General features: G+C 43.7%; 2 protein-coding genes across 4 annotated transcripts in view; one reads left to right on the top strand and one right to left on the bottom strand.

Annotated features, from left to right (window-relative positions):
• LOC115135738 (gap junction alpha-3 protein-like) overlaps positions 1 to 8,130 on the top strand; it is an 8,876-nt gene extending 746 nt beyond the window's left edge. The window contains exon 2 of one of the 2 annotated variants that reach the window (XM_029670790.2): positions 1,555 to 8,130. In XM_029670790.2, the coding sequence (XP_029526650.1) occupies positions 1,579 to 2,661 (1,083 nt within the window). In that variant the 5' untranslated portion in view covers positions 1,555 to 1,578 and the 3' untranslated portion in view covers positions 2,662 to 8,130. Of the gene's footprint in view, positions 1 to 1,529 lie in introns of both variants that reach the window. The other variant, XM_029670789.2, reaches the window with a different exon arrangement.
• Positions 3,674 to 27,698, bottom strand: LOC115135737 (zinc finger MYM-type protein 3-like). Of its 2 annotated transcripts, XM_065023639.1 has the most exons (26): positions 27,615 to 27,687; positions 27,162 to 27,258; positions 26,177 to 27,002; positions 18,459 to 18,529; positions 18,316 to 18,376; positions 17,815 to 18,199; positions 17,494 to 17,674; positions 16,505 to 16,717; positions 16,264 to 16,414; positions 16,056 to 16,168; positions 15,343 to 15,429; positions 15,045 to 15,195; positions 14,740 to 14,912; positions 14,260 to 14,434; positions 14,024 to 14,073; positions 13,679 to 13,835; positions 13,368 to 13,483; positions 12,260 to 12,431; positions 12,025 to 12,174; positions 11,783 to 11,883; positions 10,195 to 10,342; positions 9,881 to 10,020; positions 9,596 to 9,701; positions 9,251 to 9,508; positions 7,502 to 7,616; positions 3,674 to 6,315 (listed from the first exon to the last, which is right to left on the bottom strand). In XM_065023639.1, the coding sequence occupies exons 3-26, from the start codon at positions 26,991 to 26,993 to the stop codon at positions 6,129 to 6,131; spliced, it is 4,278 nt and encodes a 1,425-aa protein (XP_064879711.1). In that variant the 5' UTR covers positions 26,994 to 27,002; positions 27,162 to 27,258; positions 27,615 to 27,687; the 3' UTR covers positions 3,674 to 6,128. The 2 variants fall into 2 exon arrangements, with proteins under 2 accessions (XP_064879711.1, XP_029526646.1); XM_029670786.2 differs by lacking the exon at positions 27,162 to 27,258 and having other exon boundaries at positions 27,615 to 27,698.

Here is a 27,698-nt window from a genome sequence, read left to right as displayed (position 1 = left end):
TCTGGGTAGTGAGTACAGTCAGTACTTAGTCTTCATGCAATAGACATTCATACATGATACCTGTATTACTAAAATGACAGGCAGGGGACTATTCACTTTTGGGACTATTAAGAGGATCAGTATGAGATACATATGCTGCTCTATAACCTTTTAAATGGGAGACAACCAATTTCAATGATCTATTCCTGATATGCTATTACACATACAACATATAAAGTAGCCTACAATTAAGTTCAACGAGTGTGATGAATATACAGGTAACTGCCAAAATGAAGGAAACACGAGTAAATGGCTCTGTTATGGTGTGGGGTGTTTTTTCCTGGCATGGTTTAGGTCTGCTCAACCCCTTAGAGGGCAAGATAAACACCAATAAATACACAGATATTCTGAATGATCGCCTTCAACCTATGGAGAATCATCTCTATTCTGATGGGAGTGACGAGTGGTCACTGAATGGTTTGATAAGCATGAAAATGATGTAAACCATATGCCATAGCCATCTCAGTCACCAGATCTCAACCCAATTGTGGGAGATTCTGGAGCGACACCTGAGACAGCGTTTTCCACCACCATTAACAAAACAGCAAATTATGGAATTTCTCGTGGAAGAACGGTGTCACATCCCTCCAATAGAGTTCCAGACACTTGTAGAATACATGTGTTACCTGTACATCATCCATTCATACATCGTGCTCATATCTCACCTATAATGAATAAAATTACATTGGTAAGGCTGCAAACTTTCCGAAATTCCCAGAAATTCTGGTTGAAAGATTCCCGGAATAAAGTGACAAAAAACAGGAAATCCGTAATCCTCCAACCAGGATTTCTGAAAACCTGGGAATTTGGAGAATTTTTTAGAATTTTGCAACCTTGGATAGTGGTCTACTTGATGGGAGGTTTCTCCTCAAGGAAACAGGTGTTACTTTAAGGGTGGATATCCTGCTGTTGCCTGGGGTGTTCATTAAATCAAACATGCTAATAAAAACAGAGGAACTTTGAGGAAATGTATTTTTCTCATGATAATGAAGGGAAAACCCCAAAATATGCATACACACCACCCCGAGCTTTTCTACAAGACATTTCACAAGCATGTGGCAATAACCCAGGAACATGACCAACATTACACTATTTTTCATGTTTTTCAGAACTTCTCACATTTTGGGGAAATGTTGAGGATTAGGGCTCCAGCTTGTGAAAAATAAATTGTGTGGAAATGACAAGGCCATAGGTTGGTAATGAGGCACCTCAGCCAAAAACTAGAAACAAATGATTAAGTTGGAAAGGTCTGAATAGCCACAGTAAAAATATTTGGCTCTTATCTTCAAATGCATGAGTTTACAACCAAATACATTCAAGTGAAAATGCATCATGTAGATATTTATTATGCCACCCTAGGTGTAATGATAAAGTAATGGCGAGGCATTTTTCTCAAGCTCTCCAAGTTATTATGCAACAGTTTTCAATGCAATTGTGATGTTTGTCTCTTATGCAGTGCATTAGTTTGTATGTTTTTATTCTGATTGCAGGTTCCTGTTTTGGGTCTCTCTGTAGGACTGAGCCTATGAGTGAGCCACTATGGGGGACTGGAACTTGTTGGGCAAGCTGTTGGAGAGTGCCCAGGAGCACTCCACCGTAGTGGGCAAGGTCTGGCTGACCGTGCTCTTCATCTTCAGGATCCTGGTGTTGGGAGCTGCAGCTGAGAAGGTGTGGGGTGACGAGCAGTCTGGCTTCACCTGTGACACCAAGCAGCCTGGTTGTCAGAATGTCTGCTATGATAAGACTTTCCCAATCTCTCACATCCGCTTCTGGGTGTTGCAGATCATCTTCGTGTCCACGCCCACTCTGATCTACCTGGGCCACATCCTGCACCTGGTGCGCATGGAGGAGAAACAGAAGCAGAAGGAGAAAGACTTGGCTGCGCAGCTGGCCATCCACAATGACAAGCAGCAGCTGCTGCCTGACGCCAAACCCAAGAAGCCCCCAGTCCGGGATGATCAGGGCCGCATCCGCCTGCGAGGGGTCCTGCTTCGCACCTATGTCTTCAACATCATCTTCAAGACCCTGTTTGAGGTGGGATTTATCGTAGCCCAGTACCTGCTCTATGGGTTTGAGCTGAAACCTCTGTACACCTGTAACCGCTCACCCTGCCCCAACGTGGTGAACTGCTACATCTCCAGGCCCACAGAAAAGACTATCTTCATCATTTTCATGCTGGCAGTGGCGTTCATCTCGCTGCTACTGAACCTAGTCGAGATGTATCACCTGGGGTTCACCAAGTGCCGCCAGGGCCTCCGGTATAGACGTGCCCAGTCCACATTTGAGGCAGGGTACAAGGTCCCCAGTGAGGCAGTAGTGCCCTTTGTCCCGAACTATAACTACTTCCCCAGGCACCAACCAGCCCCTGAGCCATACCATGCAGACGAGTACATCTTGACTGAGCCTGACACTGCCTACCACGCCTACAGCAGCAAAGTGGCTTACAAGCAGAACAGAGATAACCTGGCCGTAGAGAGGAACAGTAACCAAGAAGGGGGTGACACCACAGAAAATAAAGGTTCCAGTTCTGCTCCAGGGTCACCTGCAGAGAACCAACGGCGTCCGAGTCGATCCAGCAAGCACAGCAATAATAAGACCAGACTAGACGATCTAAAGATCTGAAGGACAGTTATGGCTTATTTCCACCACAGGGTTATATACAGTGGCTTGGCCTACAGATCTAAACTTTTGTGTTTCCACCTGAGGTGGCGGGAAAAAATAGTTGGGCCTTGGACCTAATCTGACTTGGGGCCAGACTTGGGACCAGAGTGGGACTGTCGGAGATGCATTAAAGCTGGAATTCTTAATGGTGAAACTGCCACGGCTGTTTGCAATATTACAACAAAGAAGTTACTGCAAACAAAAAAGTTTTTTCCCCTTCTGACATCATTGCACACATGATAGCACATCAGCATATGTATTGGAATGTTTTGGACAATTTCCCTAGTATAAAACCAAGGTGTATACACAACACAGGTATCAGTCAAAATGCAGCATTAGCCTATTTCCACACCCTGAACATCACCCTGTACCAAAGTAGAGTAGAGGGCTTAGGATCATTTTGTTTACTTGCTCGAGATAAACATTTTACTCCTGAAAACAGAACTTCTCCAACTGAAAAACATCAGATGTTTGAGGCATTGACGCAATGCTGTGTCCTATGTGCAGTGCTACAAACAGAGGTGGGCTCATGTTCTACTTTAGTTGTTACTGTACAGAGCAATCCCGTGGCCAGCAGACAAGACCCAAGTACGGGGTAAAATGTACTCCCTGGACAAGTGCCATATCTCTATCGGTCTCGGGAGTCTGTATGCAAAGAGGCCAATCGAACTCCAAAGCTTCATTAATTAGTTAGGGCATAAGAAAAGCAACAGTTGGGAGGTTTTCTCCCATTAGCCAAACATTTGCCACGTAGAGTATAATATTTCAAAGTGTTCAAGGCAAGTTGTTTTATGAACCCTTATTATGCTGATTATTCTGACTGGGAATAATGACAAAGCAAATGCTTGTCCGTTTCATATCACTGTGTAATCCTTTGGCAGACCACATACCAGAAAGAGTTTACATGCAGAACACATTTCATTGATTTTACAACCATGAATAATGATTTTAATGAAAGAATTTGTACAAGACATTCTCAATTCTATATGCATCCTTTAATTATAAAGACAGAAAATAAACATAGTACATATTCAACTTTTCTCAAGACATTCAGGACTGAAAATGCATTAAAACATACTATTTTGTCAAGACAATACAATCTAAGCAGGATTAAAATTAAGTAAATAAAAAACTATTCTATTACGATGTTAGGCTTATTTTGTTTAATGAATGTTATGATTGTTACAATAAGAAATGATTAAATGAGGGGCAATATACACTACATGTCCAAAAGTATGTGCACTCTTCCAGGAAGGCTTTCCACTAGATTTTGGAACATTGCTGCAGGGACTTGCTTCCATTCAGCCACAAGAGCATTAGTGAGGTCGGGCAATGATGTTGGGCGATTAGGCCTGGCTCGTAGTCGGTGTCTGCCACAAAGTTGGAAGCACAGAATCGTCTAGAACGTCATTGTATGCTGTAGGATTAAGATTTCCCTTCACTGGAACTAAGGGGCCTATTCCGAACCACGAAAAACAGCCTCAGACCATTTTTACTCCTCCACCAAAGTTTAGTTAGTACTACGCATTCAGGGAGGTCGCTTTCGAGGCATCCACCAAACCCAGACTTGTCCATCAGACTGCCAGGTGGTGAGTCCAATGGCTGCAAGCTTTACATCACTCCAGCCGACGCTCAGTATTGCGGATGGTGATCTTAGGCTTGTGTGCAGCTGCTTGGCCATGGAAACCCATTTCATGAAGCTACTGACAAACAGTTATTGTGCTGACGTTGCTTCCAGAGGCAGTTTGGAACTCGGTAGGGAGTGTTGCAACAGAGGACAGACAATTTTGACATGCTTCAGCACTCGGTGGTCCTGTTCTGTGAGCTTGTGTGGCCTACCACTTCGTGGCTGAGTCGTTGCTGCACCTAGATGTTTCCACTTCACAATAACAGCACTTACAGTTGACAGGGGCAGCTCTAGCAGGGCAGAAATTTGACAAACTGACTTGTTGGAAAGGTGGCATCCTATGACAGTGTCATGCTGAAAGTCACTGAGCTCTTCAGTAAGGCCATTCTACAGCCAATGTTTGTCTATGGAGATTGCATGGCTGTGTGCTCAATTTTATACACCGGTCAGCAACGAGTATGGCTGAAATTGCCCAATCCTCTAATTTGAAGGGGTATTCACATACTTTTGGACATGTAGTGTATATACATTAGCTATGAAGTAAAAAGTCTGCCATTACTATGAGCTTCTCGATACTGTACATGTGAACATATGGCAGCAATAAATGGTTTTCCCCTCACTGGCCACATGGTAAACACAGATTTAAAGTGTTTAAGTTGAAAATGATTGCTTACATAGGGTCCTGTGTGGCTCAGTTGTTAGAATATGAAGCTTGCAACACCAGGGTTGTGGGTTCGATTCCCACCAGAGACCAGTACAAAAAAAGTTAGGCGAACGTATGCACTCACTACTGTAAAGCCACTCTAGATAAGAGCGTCTGCTAAATAACGAACACGTAAATATCATCACTATCTGAACATTAGGCCTTTGAATGAAACAAAATCGAGGCTGGCGTTGGGGGTGAAATGCAGTGTCAATTAAATGGATTTGTGGACTACTTCTATAATACAGCTGTTCTGTACACTTCATAAAAAACAAATGTATGACTTTTCAATACGAACAACAGACATGAAGTCTCAACTAGTTGTCGTTGACAGTGCCCAATGTACTTGGGCATTCAAAATAGATTACCTGAACTGATGGTGGTATACTACAGTCCTATTAAGGTTCTGTACATACACTAATTGTACAAAACATTAGGAACACCTGTTCTTTCCATAAAATAGACTGACCAGGTGAAAGCTATGATCCCTTACAGATTTCACCTGTTAAATTCACTTCAATCAGTGAAGATGAAGGGGAGGAGACAGGTTAAAGAAGGATTTGTAAGCCTTGAGACATTCTGGTGGTGAATGGGCAAGACAAAAGATTGAAGTGCCTTTGAACAGGTTATTTTAGTAGGTGCCAGGCCAACCGGTTTGAGTGTGTCAAGAACTGCAACGCTGTTGGGTTTTTCACACTCAACAGTTTTCCTTGTGTACCAAGAATGGTTCGCCAGCCAAAGACATCCAGCCAACTTGACACAACTGTGGGAAGCATTGGAGTCAACATGGGCCAGCTGTGGAACGCTTTCGACACCTTGTAGAGCCCATGCCCAGACAATTTGAGGCGGTTCTGGGGACAACGGTGGGGGAGGGGTGCAACTGAATATTAGGAAGTTGTTCCTAATGTTTTGTGCACTCAGTGTAATGGTAATTCTATGGGGTAAATGCTCACTGAACTATTTGTGTAGGGGTGAATTAGGAAAAAAAACATGGAACAAAAATGCATTGTAGTTATGGTTGTCATCCCTTGTGCTAGCGGCTTCCATGTTAGCAATGTACACTATATATACTTGTTGTGCAATCTATCAGTGCGGCTGTCAGTCCATGTCTTCCTGTGCTGGGTGCTCATCATAGACATCCTTGACAGCCAGGATCCTGTTGAGCATAATTCCCAGCCTGCCCTTGTCCATGGGGACATCAGAGTACCAGCGAGAACTCTCGGCCATACATGTGCCCTCCGGCTGCAGGTAGAATGCATTGCAGCTGCTCCGCACACCATCAGAGCTGTAAGAACACAAAGACAGACACCATATGTGGATCTAAAAAAAATAAGAACTTTGTTTTATTTATTCATTCCAAACAATGTTCCCTGAGCGGAAACTTGAACGTTGTGAGAATTTTGTGCAACTTCCTGCACGTTTACAGTGAACACTGAGGCGGCAGGTAGCCTAGTGGTTAGAGCGTTGGACTAGTAACCGGAAGGTTGCAAGGTCGAATCCCAGAGCTTGACAAGGTAAAAATCTGTCGTTCTACCCCTAGGCAGTCATTGAAAATAAGAATTTGTTCTTAACTGACTTTCCTAGTTAAATAAAGGTCAAATAAAATAGGCTGTACCACTTACAGTAGCCAACTTGATCATAATGTAGGCCTACCATTGGCACAAATCCCATATTTTCACATGGTAGAGTCCATGCCCAGGCTTTTGATTTCTACAATACAGTATATGTGGTGTTCAATGCAGTGCTCTGACTGCATGAGACAAAATAATATATTATGAAGGGCTTGACAATGATTTTTTACTTGGTCTGTAACACCATGGGCCAAATAGGTGACTAAACTGCATAGTATGATGCAAGAAACCACTTTACAAAATACAATTCATTATTATTACCATACAGAGAATTAGACAATTGGCTTATTTGCATATTCAAGCCGGTCTCAAAATAAAACACTGTCACTAATTATGACATAAGCTTTTTACCTGACTGACTATTCATAGACAGCTTGAAATATAGCCTAAGCCTAAATGTTTTGTGCTGACCTACACTTATCTAGAACTGGGCTAATAACTCACTAACCTGCAAATAATATCAACAAATGCACACATACACAGCTCTGTGCTGATCTAAAAAGCGCATTCACTCCCGGGTGATAGAAAAAACACTCGTGGGCTATAACCCGCAATATAATTTTACTCCTTTGCGCTCTGGCTCTGCCTACAACAAAATCAGACTCAATCTGGCAAAATTATAATTTTTGGGTTTTGTTGCATATAATGTTGATTCAATAACAGTCTCATTTCTTCTGCACGTCAGTCCTGGAGGTGGTGCGTGGCCACCCGCAGCTTAGAGGGAACATTGGAGTCAATGAATCAAACAAATTCCAAATCTTTGACAGCAGGGACAGTCCAAGGCCTTTAACTGGCATTTTAAATCCTGCTTTGCATACCCGGACAGTCCACATTGCTTACCATTTGGAGAGGTAGAACTCAAAGAATTTGACGGGGCATCTGAGAGGGTTCATCCGGTTCTCTTGTTGCTCCAGCTCAGAAGGCTCATCTCGTTTCCTCTTTCCCAAGCCGACCTCTGTGTGTGTGTGTGAACAGAACAGAGTACAGGCTCACTTCACTGTCTAACCCCTGGGCCTTTAGTTTAACAATTGGCTTCAGTTACAGTTAGGGCTATGTTAAACTGATGAAGAGGATGTCCGGACAGTTACGGGGATCAGTGTTGAGGTTTCTGATGAAAATAACTATTTTTTATTTATTTATTTTATTTCACCTTTATTTAACCAGGTAGGCAAGTTGAGAACAAGTTCTCATTTACAATTGCGACCTAGCCAAGCTAAAGCAAAGCAGTTCGACAGATACAACGACACAGAGTTACACATGGAGTAAAACAAACACAGTCAATAATACAGTATAAACAAGTCTATATACAATGTGAGCAAATGAGGTGAGAAGGGAGGTAAAGGCAAAAAAAAGCCATGGTGGCAAAGTAAATACAATATAGCAAGTAAAACACTGGAATTGTAGTTTTTTATAAAACCATGTCACTGTCATACTTATAAAAAGGTTAATAAAATGAATATTATTTTGCACTGGACAAGGTCTTTCCTACAAAGACCAGGGTACTTTGATGTCTTGAATTTGCCTAAGGTCAGAAACACATGATTTATTCAACGTTGATGTATGGACTTTACTTTATTATGGGCTTTATTTATTGTGCAGCTTGAGACGTTAGAGACTTTCAGTCAGATTCTCTAGTATCATGTTACACAGCTACTTTAAGCTTCCTGGTTTTCCCTTGGCAAACAGTGTTCTAAGACACATACCACAGTGTTCTACCATCGTACACCTCCTATGCTGAGAGCAGCTCTTCAAAAGAACTCCATTCTGTGGTATAAATAGCTGTCAGACACACTGAAAATAGCAGTATGACTGAACCAACCGGGGGGGAGAGACCAACAACAGCTGCCTCACATATTTGTAATATTTAAGACAAGCACCCATAGAACACAACTGTCAACAGGTGACAGAATGTCACTAAAAGCTTTTTTTAATTAGTATTTTGTCCATCAGCATAAAACCGCAAAAGTAGTGCCAAATGGATCAATTTCAAACTGACCTACAAAGCCACTGAGGAATCTAGCTAGTGACACAGATATGCAGATAATGATGGTCGGGCCGAGTTCAAAATAAACCTGTTAAAACACATGATTATGTTTCAGTCAGAACATGCCAGTAAACATAAAAACACTGAGGAGAATAGAGGTGTGGGTCTAGGCAAGCCTGTGTTTTAAATAAACAACCGGCACCAGGCCAAATTCACAGACATTGCAGTGTTATCTTCCAGGCAGTCCAACTCATTAGCAGCATGTTATTTGATTGGTGGAAGCCAATGCAATACAGAGGGTTTTAACAGTTCAACTGTTTTTACTCATTTAGCTTCAGTGGAAGCTCTTTGGGGTCAGCAGCACTATGTTAAGGAGTGGTGGTCTCTCCCTATGGAAATGACCCATCATCTAATTGCACTTTAAAAACACACTTTAGTAATAAGGATAAGAACAACCTAGGCTCTAAGAGTTACTTTAAGACAAAATGTCATCCCATATCATTCCTCAGCAGATAAAACCAAACGAAGCATACTGACACTTCTCATTCACTAGGCTTCTTAGACCAAAATAATACACAGAAACCACACTAATTGTAAACTCTCACCTTTGCTGGTTCTCTTGAGATGTGATTTGGGGTGGTAGCAGACACTAGATGACTTGACCATGCCATGTGGTGTAGACCTCCTCTTGGCCTGGCGCGTGACTGTAGCGAAGGAGAGCTGGAGGTGCTGCTCCACGGTGGTCAGGCCAAAGGACTTGGTGTTGAAGAACATGAGGGTGTTGAGCAGGACGAAGGGTGAGTACACACCCAGCTGTTTACACTCCCACAGGTGCTCCTCCAGGACACGAGACACGAGACCACCTGCATCCCACACACACACACAAATACATTACATACAACACATACACAATGTGTGAAAAATAAATAGAAATGTTATTATGAACCCACCGTTAGATGGCAGCCATTTGTTGACAATCTTATTCAGCTCCTGGGCAAAGGTGACATATAACTGGTCTGTGAATATATTCACCATCCGGTTGTTTTCGAGGAGATACTGGAAAATAGACAAGACAATTGCGAACAAATGTGTTGGTTGAACACAATGTATAAACAAAATTGACATTGCTAAATAAACAATCACCTTTTCAAAAAAATGTAATTATTTAAGATTTGAATAAGGGTATTTAGACAAGTTGCATAGATTAACTACTTGACTGAAACACTGGGACTGACCTGTTGAATACCAAGACATAGGTAAAATATGCTGTCAGGCTTGTAGCACGGTCCTCTGGGATGAACAATGTCTTGAACAAACTGTGACAGGCCATGGTTCAGTTCCTCAGGACTACTCAACAGAAGGTCTAATGGTTTCTCTGTATAGGAGAAACATTTAAAAAGGGTGCTATTGTCAGGATTACATTGAAACGTTACCGCCCATTTTATTCATAGGAGATCAGTCAAACTCATAGGAGAGCCATCAAAGAGCTATCTACCAGTTAAGAGATATCTATTAACTCAGCTTTCAGACTACAGCTGAAACATCTTACGTTTTCTGTCATCAGCGTCTGAGTGCTTGCTTTGGGACCATGCCCTCCAGGCTTTGACCCCAAGGGAGCTGTTCAAGCCAGCACCAAGAGGCTGACTGTCCAGGGGATCATGTAAGGTCATCTCTGGCATGGCCTGACGCTTGGGACCCTGTGGCACAAAGCCTATATTAGACATAGCACTGTTATGACCTGTTAAGGGATAATTACTGTAGTTCTTTATATTTTCCTCAGAGTGCATCATTACATACATTCAGAGTCCAGTTTATTAGGTACACTCATTTAGTATCGGGTCGTACACCCCTTTGCCTCCATAACAGTCTGAATTCTTTGGGGCATGGAAACATTGATCAATTGGTATCAAGAGACCTAACGTGTGCCAGGAAAACATTCCTCATACCATTACACAACCAGCCTATACCGTTGAGTCCATGAGCCCCATCTTGCCTGGTACCATGCTGCTTTTGCCAAATCTGACTGCCATCAGCATGACACCAGAAAACGGGATTGGTCTGACCAGGCTGATCATGTGCCTACTGGAGCCGCCGCTTCTTGTTTTTAGCTGATAGGGGTGGAACCCTGTGTGGTCATCTGTTGCAATAGCCCATCCATGACAAGGATTGACGAGTTGTGCGTTCTGAGATGCCGTTCTGCACACCACTGTTGTACTGCGACGTTATTTGCCTGTTTGTGGCCCACCTGTTAGCTTGCACGATTCTAGCCATTCTCCTTCGACCTGTCTCATCAACAAGTTGTTTTCCCCACAGGACTGCCACTGACTGGATGTTTTTTGTTTGACGCGAAATTCTCAGTAAACCCTAGACACTGTCGTGCGTGAAAACCTCAGGAGGCCGGCCTTTTCTGACACTGGAACCTGCGCGCATGGCACCGACAATCATACCACGCAAAAGGCGCTTTGGTCACCCATTTTCAATCGAACACTAACTGAATGCCTCAATGCCTGCTTTATTTATTAAGCCATAGCCACGTGACTCACTATCTGTAGGAGCGAACCATTTTCGTGAACGGGGTGGTGTCCCTAATAAACGGTACCTAATCAATTCTTCAACATTTGCAACGATCATTTGGTGGTCTCTTAGACCACCAAAACCCGAGAAACAGTAAGTCAACATTTTTCAGTAAATATGTCAAATACTCTGAAATTTCTGAAGACACTGTCCATTGGTAAGCAGTCCATCTTGCAGGTTTGGTGACTGTTACATGAGCCGCGTGTTTGGGATCATTCCTGCCTGCCGCTAGGGATAGATTTGCTTTTCAACAACCATTTCACCTTTGGGACCCTGTTGCACCTGTCTATGAATGTAGAACATGACCTCTGGTCAGTCTGACACCAAGTCATTTGTCATGTTTGTGCCAGCTATTTTCAGATTTCCAGCATACCATGTGATTCCTGTGTCTCTCTCACATAAGTCGAGAGTCAACTCTTTTCTGACACTTTTCAAAGTTAGGTCCATAAAAGACTGCCAAAACTAAAGGTTTGTCAATTAGGGAGAGGATAATCAAAGTCCTGCCTATGGGACAGTCAAAGCAAACAGAATGCACTGCTGTTTTAGGCTGTGTTTAATTATACCTTCTGAACAACGGCGTTGGAGCTCTGCTCTGGTGAAGTAGCATGTGGCGGCATCCCACAGTCAAAGAGAAAATCAACATTGGGGTTCAGGTCCAGGGAAGCTACAGAGCACAAATTAAATGACAAAATATATATCTCAGACATCCCCGTTGTTGAGTGTGTGAGTGAAATTACAGTGAAAGTTTACACATCGCAGACTGCAAAGCAAATTACACCTTTCATATCATGAAGGTTTAACCTGCCTTTGGTGAGCGCATCTGCTGGGTCTTGACCTGGCTCAGTCAGTACATCATCCATATTGACAGCCATGGAGAGGATGTCATCTTGGGATGAAGACTCAAATAAGCTGTAGTCCCTCGGCAACGGGCCTGCTTTCTGATCACTGTCCAGATCTAAAGATAAACAATCATAAAGTTACAATTGTATATAGAACAGCAATAGAGAGTTGACTAAGAAGAGTAAGTGCAGGAGCATTACCAGACAGATCAGAGGAGCCCTTGCCTTTACTCTCCTCTGCGATCATGTCTGCCATGGCCAGAATGTCAGCCTCCAGTGGATCAGACGGGATCTGGAGTTTCAGCTCTTTTATATATTCCACAAGCTTATCGATATGATCCAGTGTGACAGGTAGGAACATGGGGACTGGGAGCTAAGAGAATAAGGAGCAAAACAATGAGCAGACAAATAGGGCAGTCACTCTAGGAACTATACACTATTGCAGTATTGCTGAGCGATTAACAGAAATTGCATTTATATTTTGTTTTTTAAACAACTAATTGGCCGACTCAATTAAATGATTAGAATTCCATTTAGTTATTTTTTGTGCGTGTGAGCTCTGATCACAGTTCCTCTAGAGATAAATCAGATCCAAGCCCAAACTGTGCAATACCGTAGGGAGTTGTAGTTTCCAACAGGCCAATATTCTACATAGTTTAGCGCAGAAAACGTTGACCATAATCCATTACGCGCCTACTTGGCCGGTCTGTTTCTCTTTTGCGCCTGCTACATAAAAGAGAGAAGAATGGGCGCCCGAGAGCAGTTGCTTCATGAGGCATCTCAACGTGCACATACATTATCTAAGTGATTGATAGTTGGTATTCAGCAGTCATAAAAGTAATTTACTTTGAAGAAATACTTAAATAGTGATTGTCAGACAGCATAGGCAGCAGCTCTACAGATGAGATTTTAAAAAATAAGGTCATCAAATAAAACAATTGTAATATACACAACCGAAATATATTAAAGTAATGTGAATAAATTGTTAATAAGTGATACTCAGTAATGGGAAGTCACTACCATCATGGGACCTAATTTTTTTTTTTATTGTGTTACAGCACTCAACACACAATGCATAGTGCATTTAATGTTTTTAAAATGATAATAATTGAAACCCATGATTATATGTTAATAATCAAACAGAAACTGAACCGACCTCAAATCGCTCAGCACTAGTCTGCAGGCATCCATATTGAACAAATTTGGGTGGATACTAAGAGTTACTCCTGTCTAGACTCTAAATGAATGATGATAACCCTAGAGTCAATTTTGCACAATACTCAACAAGACCTAGACAAAACCAACTCACCGGCAGAGGCAGGGCCATTGTTATGGGAGTGTATTGACAATACATATTCAAAGGCACAGGAACAAACACAGGCACAGGGACCGGCAACATCACAGGTGGAGACAGCAAGAAATCATCTGAAACAGACACACAGGAAAACCATGAAGTTGTGTTTTTGCCATTGCTAATGATCATCGTTGTAGGCCTGATTCAACAAAAAAATGCTCTCAATATATGAATAGGGATATTTTGTATAAATAGTATAATATTATACAGTAGAAGACTAAATCAGCGAGTCCCATAGAGAGACATGGGTTTATATTAACCATTACCTGTCTGGGAACTCTGGGACTTCATCTCAGGTTTACATGTGACACCGGTAGTAGTCATCATGGGTTTACACATGGAGGATTTGTTCCTTTGGGAGATAGGTGGAGTGACGGGAGGAGCAGGCTTGGCTACAGCCCTAGTCAGTACCCTTCCTGTGGCCTAAAATAACAGAAACATTCAAATATATATCAGAATTGGGATAGTCGCTCAGATTTGACTGAAATTAAGCCACGTTTTTTTTCAAGCACAATAAATGTGGTGGTGAAAACCATGATTAAATGCATTTAGTTCTCTTTCGGGGGTATCCCCCCCACCCTTTGGAGCATCGAGTCAAAAAGCACACTTACTTCACTTGTCTTTGTCGCAGCAGGGGGAGGCATAGAATCTGGGGAATTACCTGTAAGCCCAGTAAACATATAGAATTTTAATAGCCTATTACTGAGAGACGAACAAGTTTACAATTTCACAAAGGCATTCACTGTAACACCAGACAATTACAAAGTGTGCTTATAAAAATCCTTCCCATGTATGGATTGGGTTCATGAAAAATAGTGCGCGTGTGTATGTGCATGCGTTCGTGTACATGTAGCACTGTTGAGCAGGCTCTCAGGCCCCTGCTTGGTGTCTAGGTTGGGCTGGTTCTGTTGGCTGTAGAAGAGCAGGAGGCACGGCTCGTCACAGTAGTGTTTGATCTCTCCCCTCCAGTGGATAGTCTCCAGGAGCTGCCCCTGACGCTTGCATTCATGGCACTTTGCTTCCTAGGAGAACAGACATGGCTCAGAACACCCATACATACAGCACACACTGTAGCATGTTAAAAGAGGACACTGCTCACACAATTTGATCGCATATCATGCATATTCTTCTGATTAATTTTTTTCCATGCATGAACATATTCTGCCAGTTTGCATTCCGAAGCTACCATTCCTATATCAAGTCTAGAATACCACATACAAAATGTACTATGTACAGTGACAGAGTGAACTGAATGCAGCCCGTGTACAAGCAGGCATTTAAAACTTATCAGGGCCAGTTAGATGGCATTGTGATTGATTAGACATACTTTCAGGGACCACAGGAAGTATTTGCTTTTACAATCTTCGCTGCAGAAGTCCCACGTGTTGCCATCCTGTTCCTCTGTGACCGCCCGTGAGCAGGTCTGAGAACAGTATGTACAAGTTATACAGCACAGGCCCAGTTGTTTAGCAAAGTCTTGCTTGTATAGTAGTATGCAACCTTGGTAAAAAAATAAAATAAGAGACAAAACACTTATAAGCCTCTGCCTAGACACATAGGAAAGTGTTTCCATGTAAATCAACAATCTATTAAATCTAAAAATGCACACAGAAACGCATGCATTATCCTAACCATCACTGCAGAACGCCTTCTCCACCCCAGAGAACTTCATCTTCTCGTGCAGAGGTTTCTCTTGCTTGCAGTGCTCACACACAGAAACCACACCATTCAGGCGCTTGTAGTCCTCACAGCACTCCTTACAGCAAAACTGATATATTGAGTCCTGAAAGCAAATGAAATAGAATGGTGCGTGTCCTTTTTATTTGAGTAGTCTTGATAAAATAAGTTCTCACTAAACCAGCTGTAAGACACATTTTTGCCACAATGTTCAGAGTGGTAAATTAATAAACACATATGTACAAGGAATTACCTGCCAATCTAAGATTTCTGGTTTCCCATTGAACATGTTATGACAGGAGACACAGTTGAAGTAGATGGCTCCATTGGGACTGTTGCGCTGTGAAGAAGCAGTGAGCATATTTGTTAAATTGGGGAATAAACAAGAAAATGAGCAGCAACGCATTTTAGCCAAGGCAAACAAAGCAACATCACAGGACTAGTATCAAAGACAGACTCAAGAATCGCTCAGAGGTTTCACAAGAACAAAACAAGCCCTAATTCATAGGTTTTTAGGTAGAATAAAGGTGAAAGCTTTCAAAAGGTGACCCTCTCCACATGAAAGCGCTTTAAGATGAGCTTTTATTTTAATGGGCTCCAGAAGTGAGGAGGAGCGCCCCACTGCAGCCGCTTGGTGTGCATTTTAACAAGCATTTTTCTGTTTACAGGCACCTACGGCCAAGCCTGTACATCACACTGTAAATATTAGCCGTTCCTTTTTTAATCACTTTCAGAATCCTTCAGCAAAAATCTCCTTTGAATGATTTTTTTTATTTGAACAACTGAGGCATAAAAAAATGTACGTTTAAAACAAATCCACATAAAATAACAAAATGTTGTATAAGCATCTGGCAGACATGTTTTAATGCAAAAAAACATACTTAGAGAAGACATGACTAAACACTGGATGATGCATCTGTAGACTTATTTTGTCTCAACTCTATTTAGGGTATGGGGCTATCCTACCTGAAATGTGCTCCAACAGCTAGGGCTACAGAAGACATAAATGGTCTCATTTGCTTTACAGTAGTACGGTTCAGAGGGGCTTCTTTTGCAGGAACTGCAAGCGTCACTGGGAACTGGAAAAGAAGCAGATTAGTAATAATGAAGACTAATTCAGGCAGACATCACACCATTCAGATTGTGTAAACAAGCCAAGGAGAGTAGACTGTACCTGTGTCCCCAGAAGTTTTCACTTTATGTGAAGCGATACAGCACAAAGAACAGAAGTGTTTGGTCATGCCATACTGATCCACCATAGACAGCATGTCAAAGATCTTACACAGAGTCCTACACCACTGGCACGAGAGCACCTTAGTGTTTTTCTGAAATCAAAAGACAATACAGCAGCCATTGAGATCAACACCATATCATTTTCAGGTAGAAATATGCCTGTAGTACATTCCTCCACCCACCATCTTATAGAGTCTGAGACAGGAGGAGTTACAGAACCTCCTCTGTTGGCCCTCATGCAGTAGGTACTCAGGCCGGGAGGTGAAGGTGTTGATGTAGGTACCACAGGTGTCACAGCAGCTGGTCTTCAGGCCCTTGGTGGCCCGGAAACGGTTGAAACAGGCATCACTGCACATGAGGTGAATCACATTGCCCATGGTTACCTCATGGTTGATCTGAGGCAGGAGAGGGAAGAAATGTAGGACAGGCTCAGAGATAATTTCAATCAAATCTAACTTAAAATATCACTTCCCTTGGTGTTTACATCAGTACACCAAAATCTTGTAGCTGGCTGTGATTTATTCTGGTGCATGCTCATAGCATACGAAGACCCACAGCAGCACAAATGACAGAATTCCCTCCTCTATAATCACAGCATGCAGCACCATCTAGTTAGAAATATACAAGTCAGTTTTGAAATTGTGAAAATATCAACACGAAGACAGTGAAATGTGTTTAGGCATTCTTTGTCACTTCTGGGAAAAGCCCATGGTTTGACAAATCAACATCAACATAGGTGGTCAACTTTAAAGAATGTATACCATAATCACATCATTGTGTGGTTTTGCAGCGCTTGGCATTAAAAAGTGCTTACTTATTTTGAATACATTTTATTGTACTAATTTTCAAATGACTAACAGATGGTGGGGGGAAACAAACCAGAATAGGTAAGGCTGGTGCCAGTTTTTCGATAAATTGTTGCAAGAGTAGAAGCTGCAGTCTTTAGAATAGCTTCAATAAAGTATGGTTCAATATAATGTATACACAAAAAAAGCCTACTGCATTTTCAAATCAAAGGCATTGTGGAAGTGTAGTCATCCCGTGTTAAATCATCATCCTATTGTCTACTGGAGTTCCCTCCTACTGAAACTCCCTGCCACTGATGTGTTCAACATGAAGCCAATCGGCTGGGAGCAGATCATTCAAAATGTTATGGTCAAAGCTTTGGTACCTCACGCATGTGGTTGCACACACTGCATCTTTGGCCAGGGGTACTTGGTTTGGGGGGCTGTTTCGGACCCTTCTCCAGCCGGGACTCATATAGGGAAAGACAAGTGTTGTTGCAGAATTCTTGGAAGGATTGTGACTGGCCAACCTGTGCAAGCATGGTGTCCTTACTATTCCCCATGTCCCTAAAAGATACATTTTGTTGAGATCAAAACAATGTACAAGGTTTACACTTACTTTACTGTGAAACTGGTTATGGATGCACTGTACTTACTGGAAAGAGAAGCTAAAAATACATTCATTGAATATCTATTGAGAAGCTTACCTTTTACAGAAAGCACAGGGCTTTTTCTTGGGGACTTTCTTGCCAAAGGAGTTAAGGCAGGTGGAGCTGCAGAAGAGCTGAGGCTGACCCCTGCGCTGGTAGGCTGTCTGTCCGCTCTGCAGCATTCCACTGCAGTTGGCACAGAGGACTCTGGTAGGCTGGCGAGGGGGTGGCAGCCGGGGTGGAGGGGGACCTCCAGACCTCTGGGTGTAGCCAGGGGTAGAGGCAGGGCAAGGCGGCTTGGGAGCAATGAGCCGGGGGGACAGGGTGTTGTGGCTCCTTTGGGAGGCCCTGGGGGAGCGTCGGAGGCCTGACCGTGCAGGGTCAAAGTCTGTGTCCCTCGGATCGTCAGCTGTATCGTCAGAGTCGCTGTCTGATAGCTGGTCTGCAGAAGGATACAATGCATTTAGGGCAGCATGATAATCATAAATAGACAAATAGTCATACGTAATGAGTTACTGAGACTAAACATAAGCAGCTTGTGAAGTAGTGATGTTAAACCTCCATCAGACGTAATGTTTTTCCTCACTTCTCCACGACGAGGACGGCCTCTCTTCCTCCCCTACAATAAATCAGAGTAAATGAGGTTAATTCACTTACTTTTAAAGAAAATGTCTGCAATGAATGGGAAGTAGTTTTTGTACCGTAGTATTTTGACCACTTTGAGAAACCTTTGGATCCTCAATGGAGACCTCAGTTTCAGTTTGGTCCTCAGCTGAAACAAACACAATCATCAGTAACTAAAGGCTGTTCAAAAAAAAGTATTTAGTCAGCCACCAATTGTCCAAGATCTCCCACTTAAAAAGACGAGGCCTGTAATTTTCATCATAGGTACACTTCAACTATGACAGACACAATGAGGAGAAAAAAAATACAGAAAATCACATTGTAGGATTTTTAATGAATTTATTTGCAAATTATGGTGGAAAATAAGTATTTGGTCAATAACAAAAGTTTCTCAATACTTTGTTATATACCCTTTGTTGGCAATGACCCTTGACCCCTATCCACCCTTGTCTGATCAACGCTCCACAACCAGCGCCTCATCGGCTTCCAGTGGTAGTTTTTTATTCAACGAGAGACTGGACGGACGGAAGGGCGGAGGAGGCTGCAGGCACGCGCATCGACGAGATGCACCCGACGGGGTAAGAAGAAACGACCATCAGAGACAGGAGGAGACCGTTCACACGGTCCCAGAACCCACGGGACTGAGTGTCTTTAATTTATCAAGCAAGATATTGAGCCCTGCCCATGTCTCTTTGCTTAATAAAGGGCTATCTTTTGTGCCTACAACTCAGTGCAACAGTTTTGATGTTAAGGTAGACATGTTTAAGTTTTTTTAGAAACATCCGTTTAAGGGAATACTTTAGCTCCCCTAATTCTGACACTTCTATTGAACCAGTAGGTTGCTCTCCTGCACATACTCCGACTCCTTTTAGAAGCAAGAGTTATTTTATACCTCCAGCCAATCGCAATCACTCTATCGAGACATATTGCAGACTTGTGGAAAATTATGTTGGACTTCTGCTTAAGAATAAACAGGGATCCAAATCTTTCCATAATTTACCCAAGAATGAAAAACAAGCTTTGCTTGATTTACAATCTGATACGTCAGTCCTTATTCGTCCCGCTGATAAGGGTGGGTCAGTTGTACTCATGGATAGGACAGCTTATGTACATGAGTGTCATGGACAGCTGCTTGACAACACCTTTTACAAGAAACTCAGAAGTGACCCCACTTCCCAATTTCAGAATATTATCTTGTCTGTCCCTAGATGGGTATTTAAGTTCTGGTCAGATAACCAAAAAAGAACATGCTTTTTTGGCTATTCAACACCCTAAAATTGCCACTTTCTATACTTTGCCGAAATTACACAAGAATGTTACACAACCTCCAGGGCACCCTATTGTTCGGGAATTGATGCAGTAACGGCCCCTCTATCTACTTTTGTTGATTTTTTTATTAGACCACTCGCAGAACAGCTCCCCTCCTTTGTAAAGGACACCAGCAGTATGATCTCTATCATTGAATCTCTTGATCCTCTCCCTGAGAATACCTTGTTAGTTACTTTTGACGTTGAGTCATTATACACTAATATTCCACACGAGGGCGGTAATTGAAGCTATGGAACATTTTCTTCTGCAACGTGACCCTAATGAACTACCTTCCAGTGCATGCATTGTAACTGTAACGATCTGCGGCCAACAAGGCAGAGTTCATCTCAGCCTATGCCTCCCTCCAGTCCCTCGACTTCTTGGCACTGACGGAAACATGGATCACCACAGATAACACTGCTACTCCTACTGCTCTCTCTTCGTCCGCCCACGTGTTCTCGCACACCCCGAGAGCTTCTGGTCAGCGGGGTGGTGGCACCGGGATCCTCATCTCTCCCAAGTGGTCATTCTCTCTTTCTCCCCTTACCCATCTGTCTATCGCCTCCTTTGAATTCCATGCTGTCACAGTTACCAGCCCTTTCAAGCTTAACATCCTTATCATTTATCGCCCTCCAGGTTCCCTCGGAGAGTTCATCAATGAGCTTGATGCCTTGATAAGCTCCTTTCCTGAGGACGGCTCACCTCTCACAGTTCTGGGCGACTTTAACCTCCCCACGTCTACCTTTGACTCATTCCTCTCTGCCTCCTTCTTTCCACTCCTCTCCTCTTTTGACCTCACCCTCTCACCTTCCCCCTCTACTCACAAGGCAGGCAATACGCTCGACCTCATCTTTACTAGATGCTGTTCTTCCACTAACCTCACTGCAACTCCCCTCCAAGTCTCCGACCACTACCTTGTATCCTTTTCCCTCTTGCTCTCATCCAACACTTCCCACACTGCCCCTACTCGGATGGTATCGCGCCGTCCCAATCTTCGCTCTCTCTCCCCCGCTACTCTCTCCTCTTCCATCCTATCATCTCTTCCCTCTGCTCAAACCTTCTCCAACCTATCTCCTGATTCTGCCTCCTCAACCCTCCTCTCCTCCCTTTCTGCATCCCTTGATTCTCTATGTCCCCTATCCTCCAGGCCGGCTCGGTCCTCCCCTCCTGCTCCGTGGCTCGACGACTCATTGCGAGCTCACAGAACAGGGCTCCGGGCAGCCGAGCGGAAATGGAGGAAAACTCGCCTCCCTGCGGACCTGGCACCCTTTCACTCCTCCTCTCTACATTTTCCTCTTCTGTCTCTGCTGCTAAAGCCACTTTCTACCACTCTAAATTCCAAGCATCTGCCTCTAACCCTAGGAAGCTCTTTGCCACCTTCTCCTCCCTCCTGAATCCCTCCCCCCCCCCCCTCCCTCTCTGCAGATGACTTCGTCAACCATTTTGAAAAGAAGGTCGACGACATCCGATCCTCGTTTGCTAAGTCAAACGACACCGCTGGTTCTGCTCACACTGCCCTACCCTGTGCTCTGACCTCTTTCTCCCCTCTCTCTCCAGATGAAATCTCGCGTCTTGTGACGGCCGGCCGCCCAACAACCTGCCCGCTTGACCCTATTCCCTCCTCTCTTCTCCAGACCATTTCCGGAGACCTTCTCCCTTACCTCACCTCGCTCATCAACTCATCCCTGACCGCTGGCTACGTCCCTTCTGTCTTCAAGAGAGCGAGAGTTGCACCCCTTCTGAAAAAACCTACACTCGATCCCTCCGATGTCAACAACTACAGACCAGTATCCCTTCTTTCTTTTCTCTCCAAAACTCTTGAACGTGCCGTCCTTGGCCATGTCTCCAGAATCTCTCTCAGAATGACCTTCTTGATCCAAATCAGTCAGGTTTCAAGACTAGTCATTCAACTGAGACTGCTCTTCTCTGTATCACGGAGGCCCTCCGCACTGCTAAAGCTAACTCTCTCTCTCTCTGCTCTCATCCTTCTAGACCTATCGGCTGCCTTCGATACTGTGAACCATCAGATCCTCCTCTCCACCCTCTCCGAGTTGGGCATCTCCGGCGCGGCCCACGCTTGGATTGCGTCCTACCTGACAGGTCGCTCCTACCAGGTGGCGTGGCGAGAATCTGTCTCCTCACCACGCGCTCTCACCACTGGCGTCCCCAGGGCTCTGTTCTAGGCCCTCTCCTATTCTCGCTATACACCAAGTCACTTGGCTCTGTCATAACCTCACATGGTCTCTCCTATCATTGCTATGCAGACGACACACAATTAATCTTCTCCTTTCCCCCTTCTGATGACCAGGTGGCGAATCGCATCTCTGCATGTCTGGCAGACATATCAGTGTGGATGACGGATCACCACCTCAAGCTGAACCTCGGCAAGACGGAGCTGCTCTTCCTCCCGGGAAGGACTGCCCATTCCATGATCTCGCCATCACGGTTGACAACTCCATTGTGTCCTCCTCCCAGAGCGCTAAGAACCTTGGCGTGATCCTGGACAACACCCTGTCGTTCTCAACTAACATCAAGGCGGTGGCCCGTTCTTGTAGGTTCATGCTCTACAACATCCGCAGAGTACGACCCTGCCTCACACAGGAAGCAGCGCAGGTCCTAATCCAGGCACTTGTCATCTCCCGTCTGGATTACTGCAACTCGCTGTTGGCTGGGCTCCCTGCCTGTGCCATTAAACCCCTACAACTCATCCAGAACGCCGCAGCCCGTCTGGTGTTCAACCTTCCCAAGTTCTCTCACGTCACCCCCGCTCCTCCGCTCTCTCCACTGGCTTCCAGTTGAAGCTCGCATCCGCTACAAGACCATGGTGCTTGCCTACGGAGCTGTGAGGGGAACGGCACCTCAGTACCTCCAGGCTCTGATCAGGCCCTACACCCAAACAAGGGCACTGCGTTCATCCACCTCTGGCCTGCTCGCCTCCCTACCACTGAGGAAGTACAGTTCCCGCGCAGCCCAGTCAAAACTGTTCGCTGCTCTGGCCCCCCAATGGTGGAACAAACTCCCTCACGACGCCAGGACAGCGGAGTCAATCACCACCTTCCGGAGACACCTGAAACCCCACCTCTTTCAGGAATACCTAGGATAGGATAAAGTAATCCTTCTCACCCCCTTAAAAGATTTAGATGCACTATTGTAAAGTGGCTGTTCCACTGGATGTCTTAAGGTGAACGCACCAATTTGTAAGTCGCTCTGGATAAGAGCGTCTGCTAAATGACTTAAATGTAAATGTAATGTAAAAATGTAACATTGGCTGAAATTGTACTCACGCATAACTATTTCATGTTTCTAAATGATTTCTTTATTCAGACGAACGGTACTGCTATGGGATCCCCCATGGCTCCTAACTATGCTAATTTGTATGTGGGTTACATGGAGAAACAGTCTATTTTCAATCCTCTCAAAAATGTTTTCTTGCCTCACATCATTATTTGGAAACGGTATATTGGTGATATTTTTGTTCTATGGAGGGGTGATGCAAAACAGCTCCAGGCGTTCCATGCTTTTCTTAACTTAACATCAGAGATTTACTATGCAATCTGATACACGTCAAATCACTTTTCTTGATCTTCTGATCTTTGTGAAGATAATGTTCTATACACGGATCTTTACAGGAAGCCTACTGATCGTAACAGTTTGTTGAGGGCTGATAGTTGTCACCCACTTCCCTTGAAAAATAGTTTGCCTTACAGCCAATCCTGTCGAATCAAAAGAATTTGCAAAAAACCATCCGATTTAGACAGACATATGGCTGAGACGCAAAGAAAGTTCAAGGAGAGGGGCTACAAGAATGATCAGATTAATATTGCCATTGAGAAAATTCAAAACAAAACATTACCTTTTTCAAGGTCAGTCTCGCAAAAAGACGCATTCTTGCGTTCTAACTACCCACTATTCAAAGTGCTCTGAACAAATTAAGGGAATTGTTCACAAACATTGGCACATCCTAAAATCCGATGATAGTCTCGGTAATGTGTTTTCGGACCTTCCCTTGGTCGTATTCTCGCGGGACAGAAATCTCAGAGACCAATTGGTAAACTCTGATTTACCACCCCAAGATATTCCTGAACGACGTCTATTTGCGCCCCTACTGGATGGAAATTACAAATGAAATGGCTGTGCTCAATGCAATGGCACTTATAAATGTAGATCCTTCAAACACCCACAAACAAGGAAATCAATCCCAATAAAAGGTGTTATTACGTGCTCCACTAAGGCAGTTATTTATCTTATAACTTGTCCTTGCGGTAAAAATTGTGGGTAAAACAAAGCGCGAATTAAAAGTACGTATCGCAGAGCATCGTAGCACCATTAGGTGTAAAAACTTTACTTATCCAGTTGCGGCCCACTTCTTGGAGGCAGGCCACTCGATTTAGTCTCTGCGTTATATTGGCATCGAACATGTCACCCTCCCTAGGAGAGGGGGTGACCTTGATAATTTATTGTTAAAACGAGAGGCTGCCTGGATCTTTAATTTAAAGACCCTTGCGTCCTTCGGTCTCAACGTAGACTTTGATCTGAAGCCATTCTTGTGATTGTGACTTTGCCATTGTAATTGTTTGTAAACTTGTATAGTCAAATTAATCTATGATCGTATGCTATCCATTTGTTTGTATGTTGTTCTTTGTATGAGATTTTAATATTTGATTATTAACCAATGATATTAGGCCCCTCCTGGCCATGATTACAGACACCGGTGTCTTTTGACACTATATAAACGAGTCATCCCGCAGTGTTTGTGATTATACCCTGATGAAGACAGCTTGGCTGTCGAAACGTTGGTATTACATTTTTGCATCTGAGCTCCTAGAGTGTGCGGCTCTTTTATTTTCAAGTTTCTACTCCGCTAGCCAGCACCTCGTCTTAATATGTGTGCGTTTCTTTTTCTTCTAGAATGACAGAGGTCAAACATTTTCTGTAAGTCTTCACAAGGTTCACACACTTGCTGGTATTTTGGCCCATTCCTCCACGCAGATCTCTAGAGCAGTGATGTTTTGGGGATGTTGCTGGGCAACACGGACTTTCAACTCCCTTCAAAGAATTTCTATGGGGGTGAGATCTGGAGACTGGCTAGGCCACTCCAGGACCTTGAAATGCTTCTTACGAAGCCACTCCTTCGTTGCCCGGACGGTGTGTTTGGGATCATTGTCATGCTGAAAGACCCAGCCACGTTTCATCTTCAATGACCTTGCTGATGAAAGGAGGTTTTCACTCAAAATCTCACGATACATGGCCCCATTCATTCTTTCCTTTACACAGATCAGTCGTCCTGGTCCCTTTGCAGAAAAACAGCCCCAAAGCATGATGTTTCCACCCCCATGCTTCCCAGTATGTATGGTGTTCTTGGGATGCAACTCAGCATTCTTTGTCCTCCAAACACGACGAGTGAAGTTTTTACCAAAAAGTTATATTTTGGTTTCATCTGACCATATGACATTCTCCCAATCTTCTTCTGGATCATCCAAATGCTCTCTAGCAAACTTCAGACGGGCCTGGTCATGTACTGGCTTAAGCAGGGGGACACGTCTGGCACTGCAGGATTTGAGTCACTGGCGGCGTAGTGTGTTACTGATGGTAGGCTTTGTTACTTTGGTCCCAGCTCTCTGCAGGTCATTTACTAGGTCCCCATGTGTGGTTCTGGGATTTTTGCTCACCGTTCTTGTGATCATTTTCACCCCACGGGGTGAGATCTTGCGTGGAGCCCCAGATTGAGGTAGATTATCAGTGGTCCTTGTATGTCTTCCATTTCCTAATAATTGCTCCCATAGTTGATTTCTTCAAACCAAGCTGCTTACCTATTGCAGATTCAGTCTTCCCAGCCTGGTGCAGGTCTACAATTTTGTTTCTGGTGTCCTTTGACAGCTCTTTGGTCTTGGCCATAGTGGAGTTTGGAGTGTGACTGTTTGAGGTTGTGGACAGGTGTCTTTTATACTGATAACAAGTTCAAACAGGTGCCATTAATACAGGTAACGAGTGGAAGACAGAGGAGCCTCTTAAAGAAGAAATTACAGGTCTGTGAGAGCCAGAAATCTTGCTTGTTTGTAGGTGACCAAATACTTATTTTCCACCATAATTTGCAAATAAATTCATAAAAAAATCCTACAATGTGATTTTCTGTATTTTTTCTCTCTCATTTTGTCTGTCATAGTTGAAGTGTACCTACGATGAAAATTACAGGCCTCATCTTTTTAAGTGGGAGAACTTGCACAATTGGTGGCTGACCAATACTTTTTTGCCCCACTGTAGATATGCAAGCTGTATGTGAACTGTGATGGCTATTTGAAGAAGGGATTGCAAATTATTTCTCAAAAACATGTAATGTAACCTAAATGAAGTTTTACATTTTACTTTATAATTCTCCAACTATTTCTGTGGCGCTGAGACTTCTGTGTGTCACATTGAGACAAGAGTTAATAAAGTACTAGGAAGGAGAAAGATCCTACAAACAAAAGCTCCTTACTAGTACACATACCTTCACCTGGTGTCAATGGCTGGGCCCAGGATGATAGTGGGGACATACTGCCCCTCACTGGTTGTTCTCTCTCATTCTTTTTGTCTGCTGTGCCTGTGTCTTCTACCTTTGGCACCAATCCAAAGAATGATAAGGCTTCCTCTTTGCCTGGACCATCCTCAGAGTGTGAACCCTCTACGCTGACTATAGAAGGCATATTTGGATCAACGTCATCTTGAGAAGGTGCAGAGGGATCTTCTAGTACTATGTCCATTCGCTCCTCTCCAGTCTCTGGCAACAGTGTCCCAGTTAAAGTCTGAGTTCCCTCTGTGACCTCCAGCCTGTCTGTCCCTGGCTCAGCGCCCATTTCTGGCCAGGCTTCTGTGTGGCCCTGCCCGCTCCACTCATCCTGACTGAGGCCTGTAGCTGGGCCTGAAGGTTCGGGAAGGTCTGAGGGCCCGGGAAGGTCTGAGGGCCCGGGAACGACTGTGCGGCTGTAAAACTCCTCCACCTGGGCTTTGGACAGTTCCAATGAGTCTGGGTCCCCCAGGATGCTCAGGCTGTCCTGAGTTTTCTGCCTCTCTCTTTCAGATTGGGTGAGAAAGGTTGTCAGCTCATCAAGGTTCTGCTGCTGCCCACTTTGTCCCTCTGTTCCCTGTGAGCAGGTCACCTCCATATCAGTCTGTAGGTCTACATCAGTCTGAGCAGGCAGCAGGCCCATATCAGCGTGCCCAGAAAACATGTCCATATCAGTCTGTGTGGATAGAAGGTCTTGGTGCACATTCTCAGCGGCCATCTGAAAAGAGCCAGAGGTTTCTGGATGCCCTGAGGGTTCCATACTCTGCACCTACATAAATAAAACAAAAACACAATGGTTTGATTTCAGGTCTCAGATGTCATGTCAATCAAATGTGGTGGTCGCTGGATAAAATTACAGCCATAAGTAGTTTATTGTGGCTCCTCTATTCTAGACAATGAGGTCCCACCAGTGAATGCATCTACTTACCTAAGTACATTTGCTAACTAAAGTTCGCTACTAGCTAGTTCCACCCATATCAATGTTGCTGCCTTTTGGCGCGCCTCACCTGGCGGCGTCTCCATTTCTGTAATTTAGAATGCTAGTTAGCAAGCTGGCTATCTGGAAATCTATCTAGCTACATGTTAGCCCATTATTTGCTACACATAATGCATCTCAATACTAGCAATACGGTAGACATAGCTTGCTACTCGCAAGAGAGGCGTATGTTTATGACTCTGCAAAGAGACCGGTACTGGCTAAAGTTAGCTAGCTTAAAATAGGCTATCTGCTAACGTTACGAACCTAACGTTTCCTTACGCAATCTAGCCATCAAACTAATTCACTAGCTGGCTAATTACAATATAGTAACTTTATTACAAGATACTAATAATGATGAATAAACAAATAATTATAGACTTCAACAATATATAGTGAATTTACCTGAAAATATTAAATGTTACTGTAGCTAAAATGTTGCATACAAGCGCCACCAAACTGCAGTCTAGCGTGCGTGCCTTATTGGCT

Source organism: Oncorhynchus nerka, linkage group LG10 (genome assembly GCF_034236695.1).
Source record: "Oncorhynchus nerka isolate Pitt River linkage group LG10, Oner_Uvic_2.0, whole genome shotgun sequence".
In the NCBI taxonomy this organism is placed as follows: Eukaryota; Metazoa; Chordata; class Actinopteri; order Salmoniformes; family Salmonidae; genus Oncorhynchus; species Oncorhynchus nerka.
The sequence above is the reverse complement of the archived record's forward strand: the minus strand, read 5'-3'. Positions and strand labels throughout refer to the sequence as shown.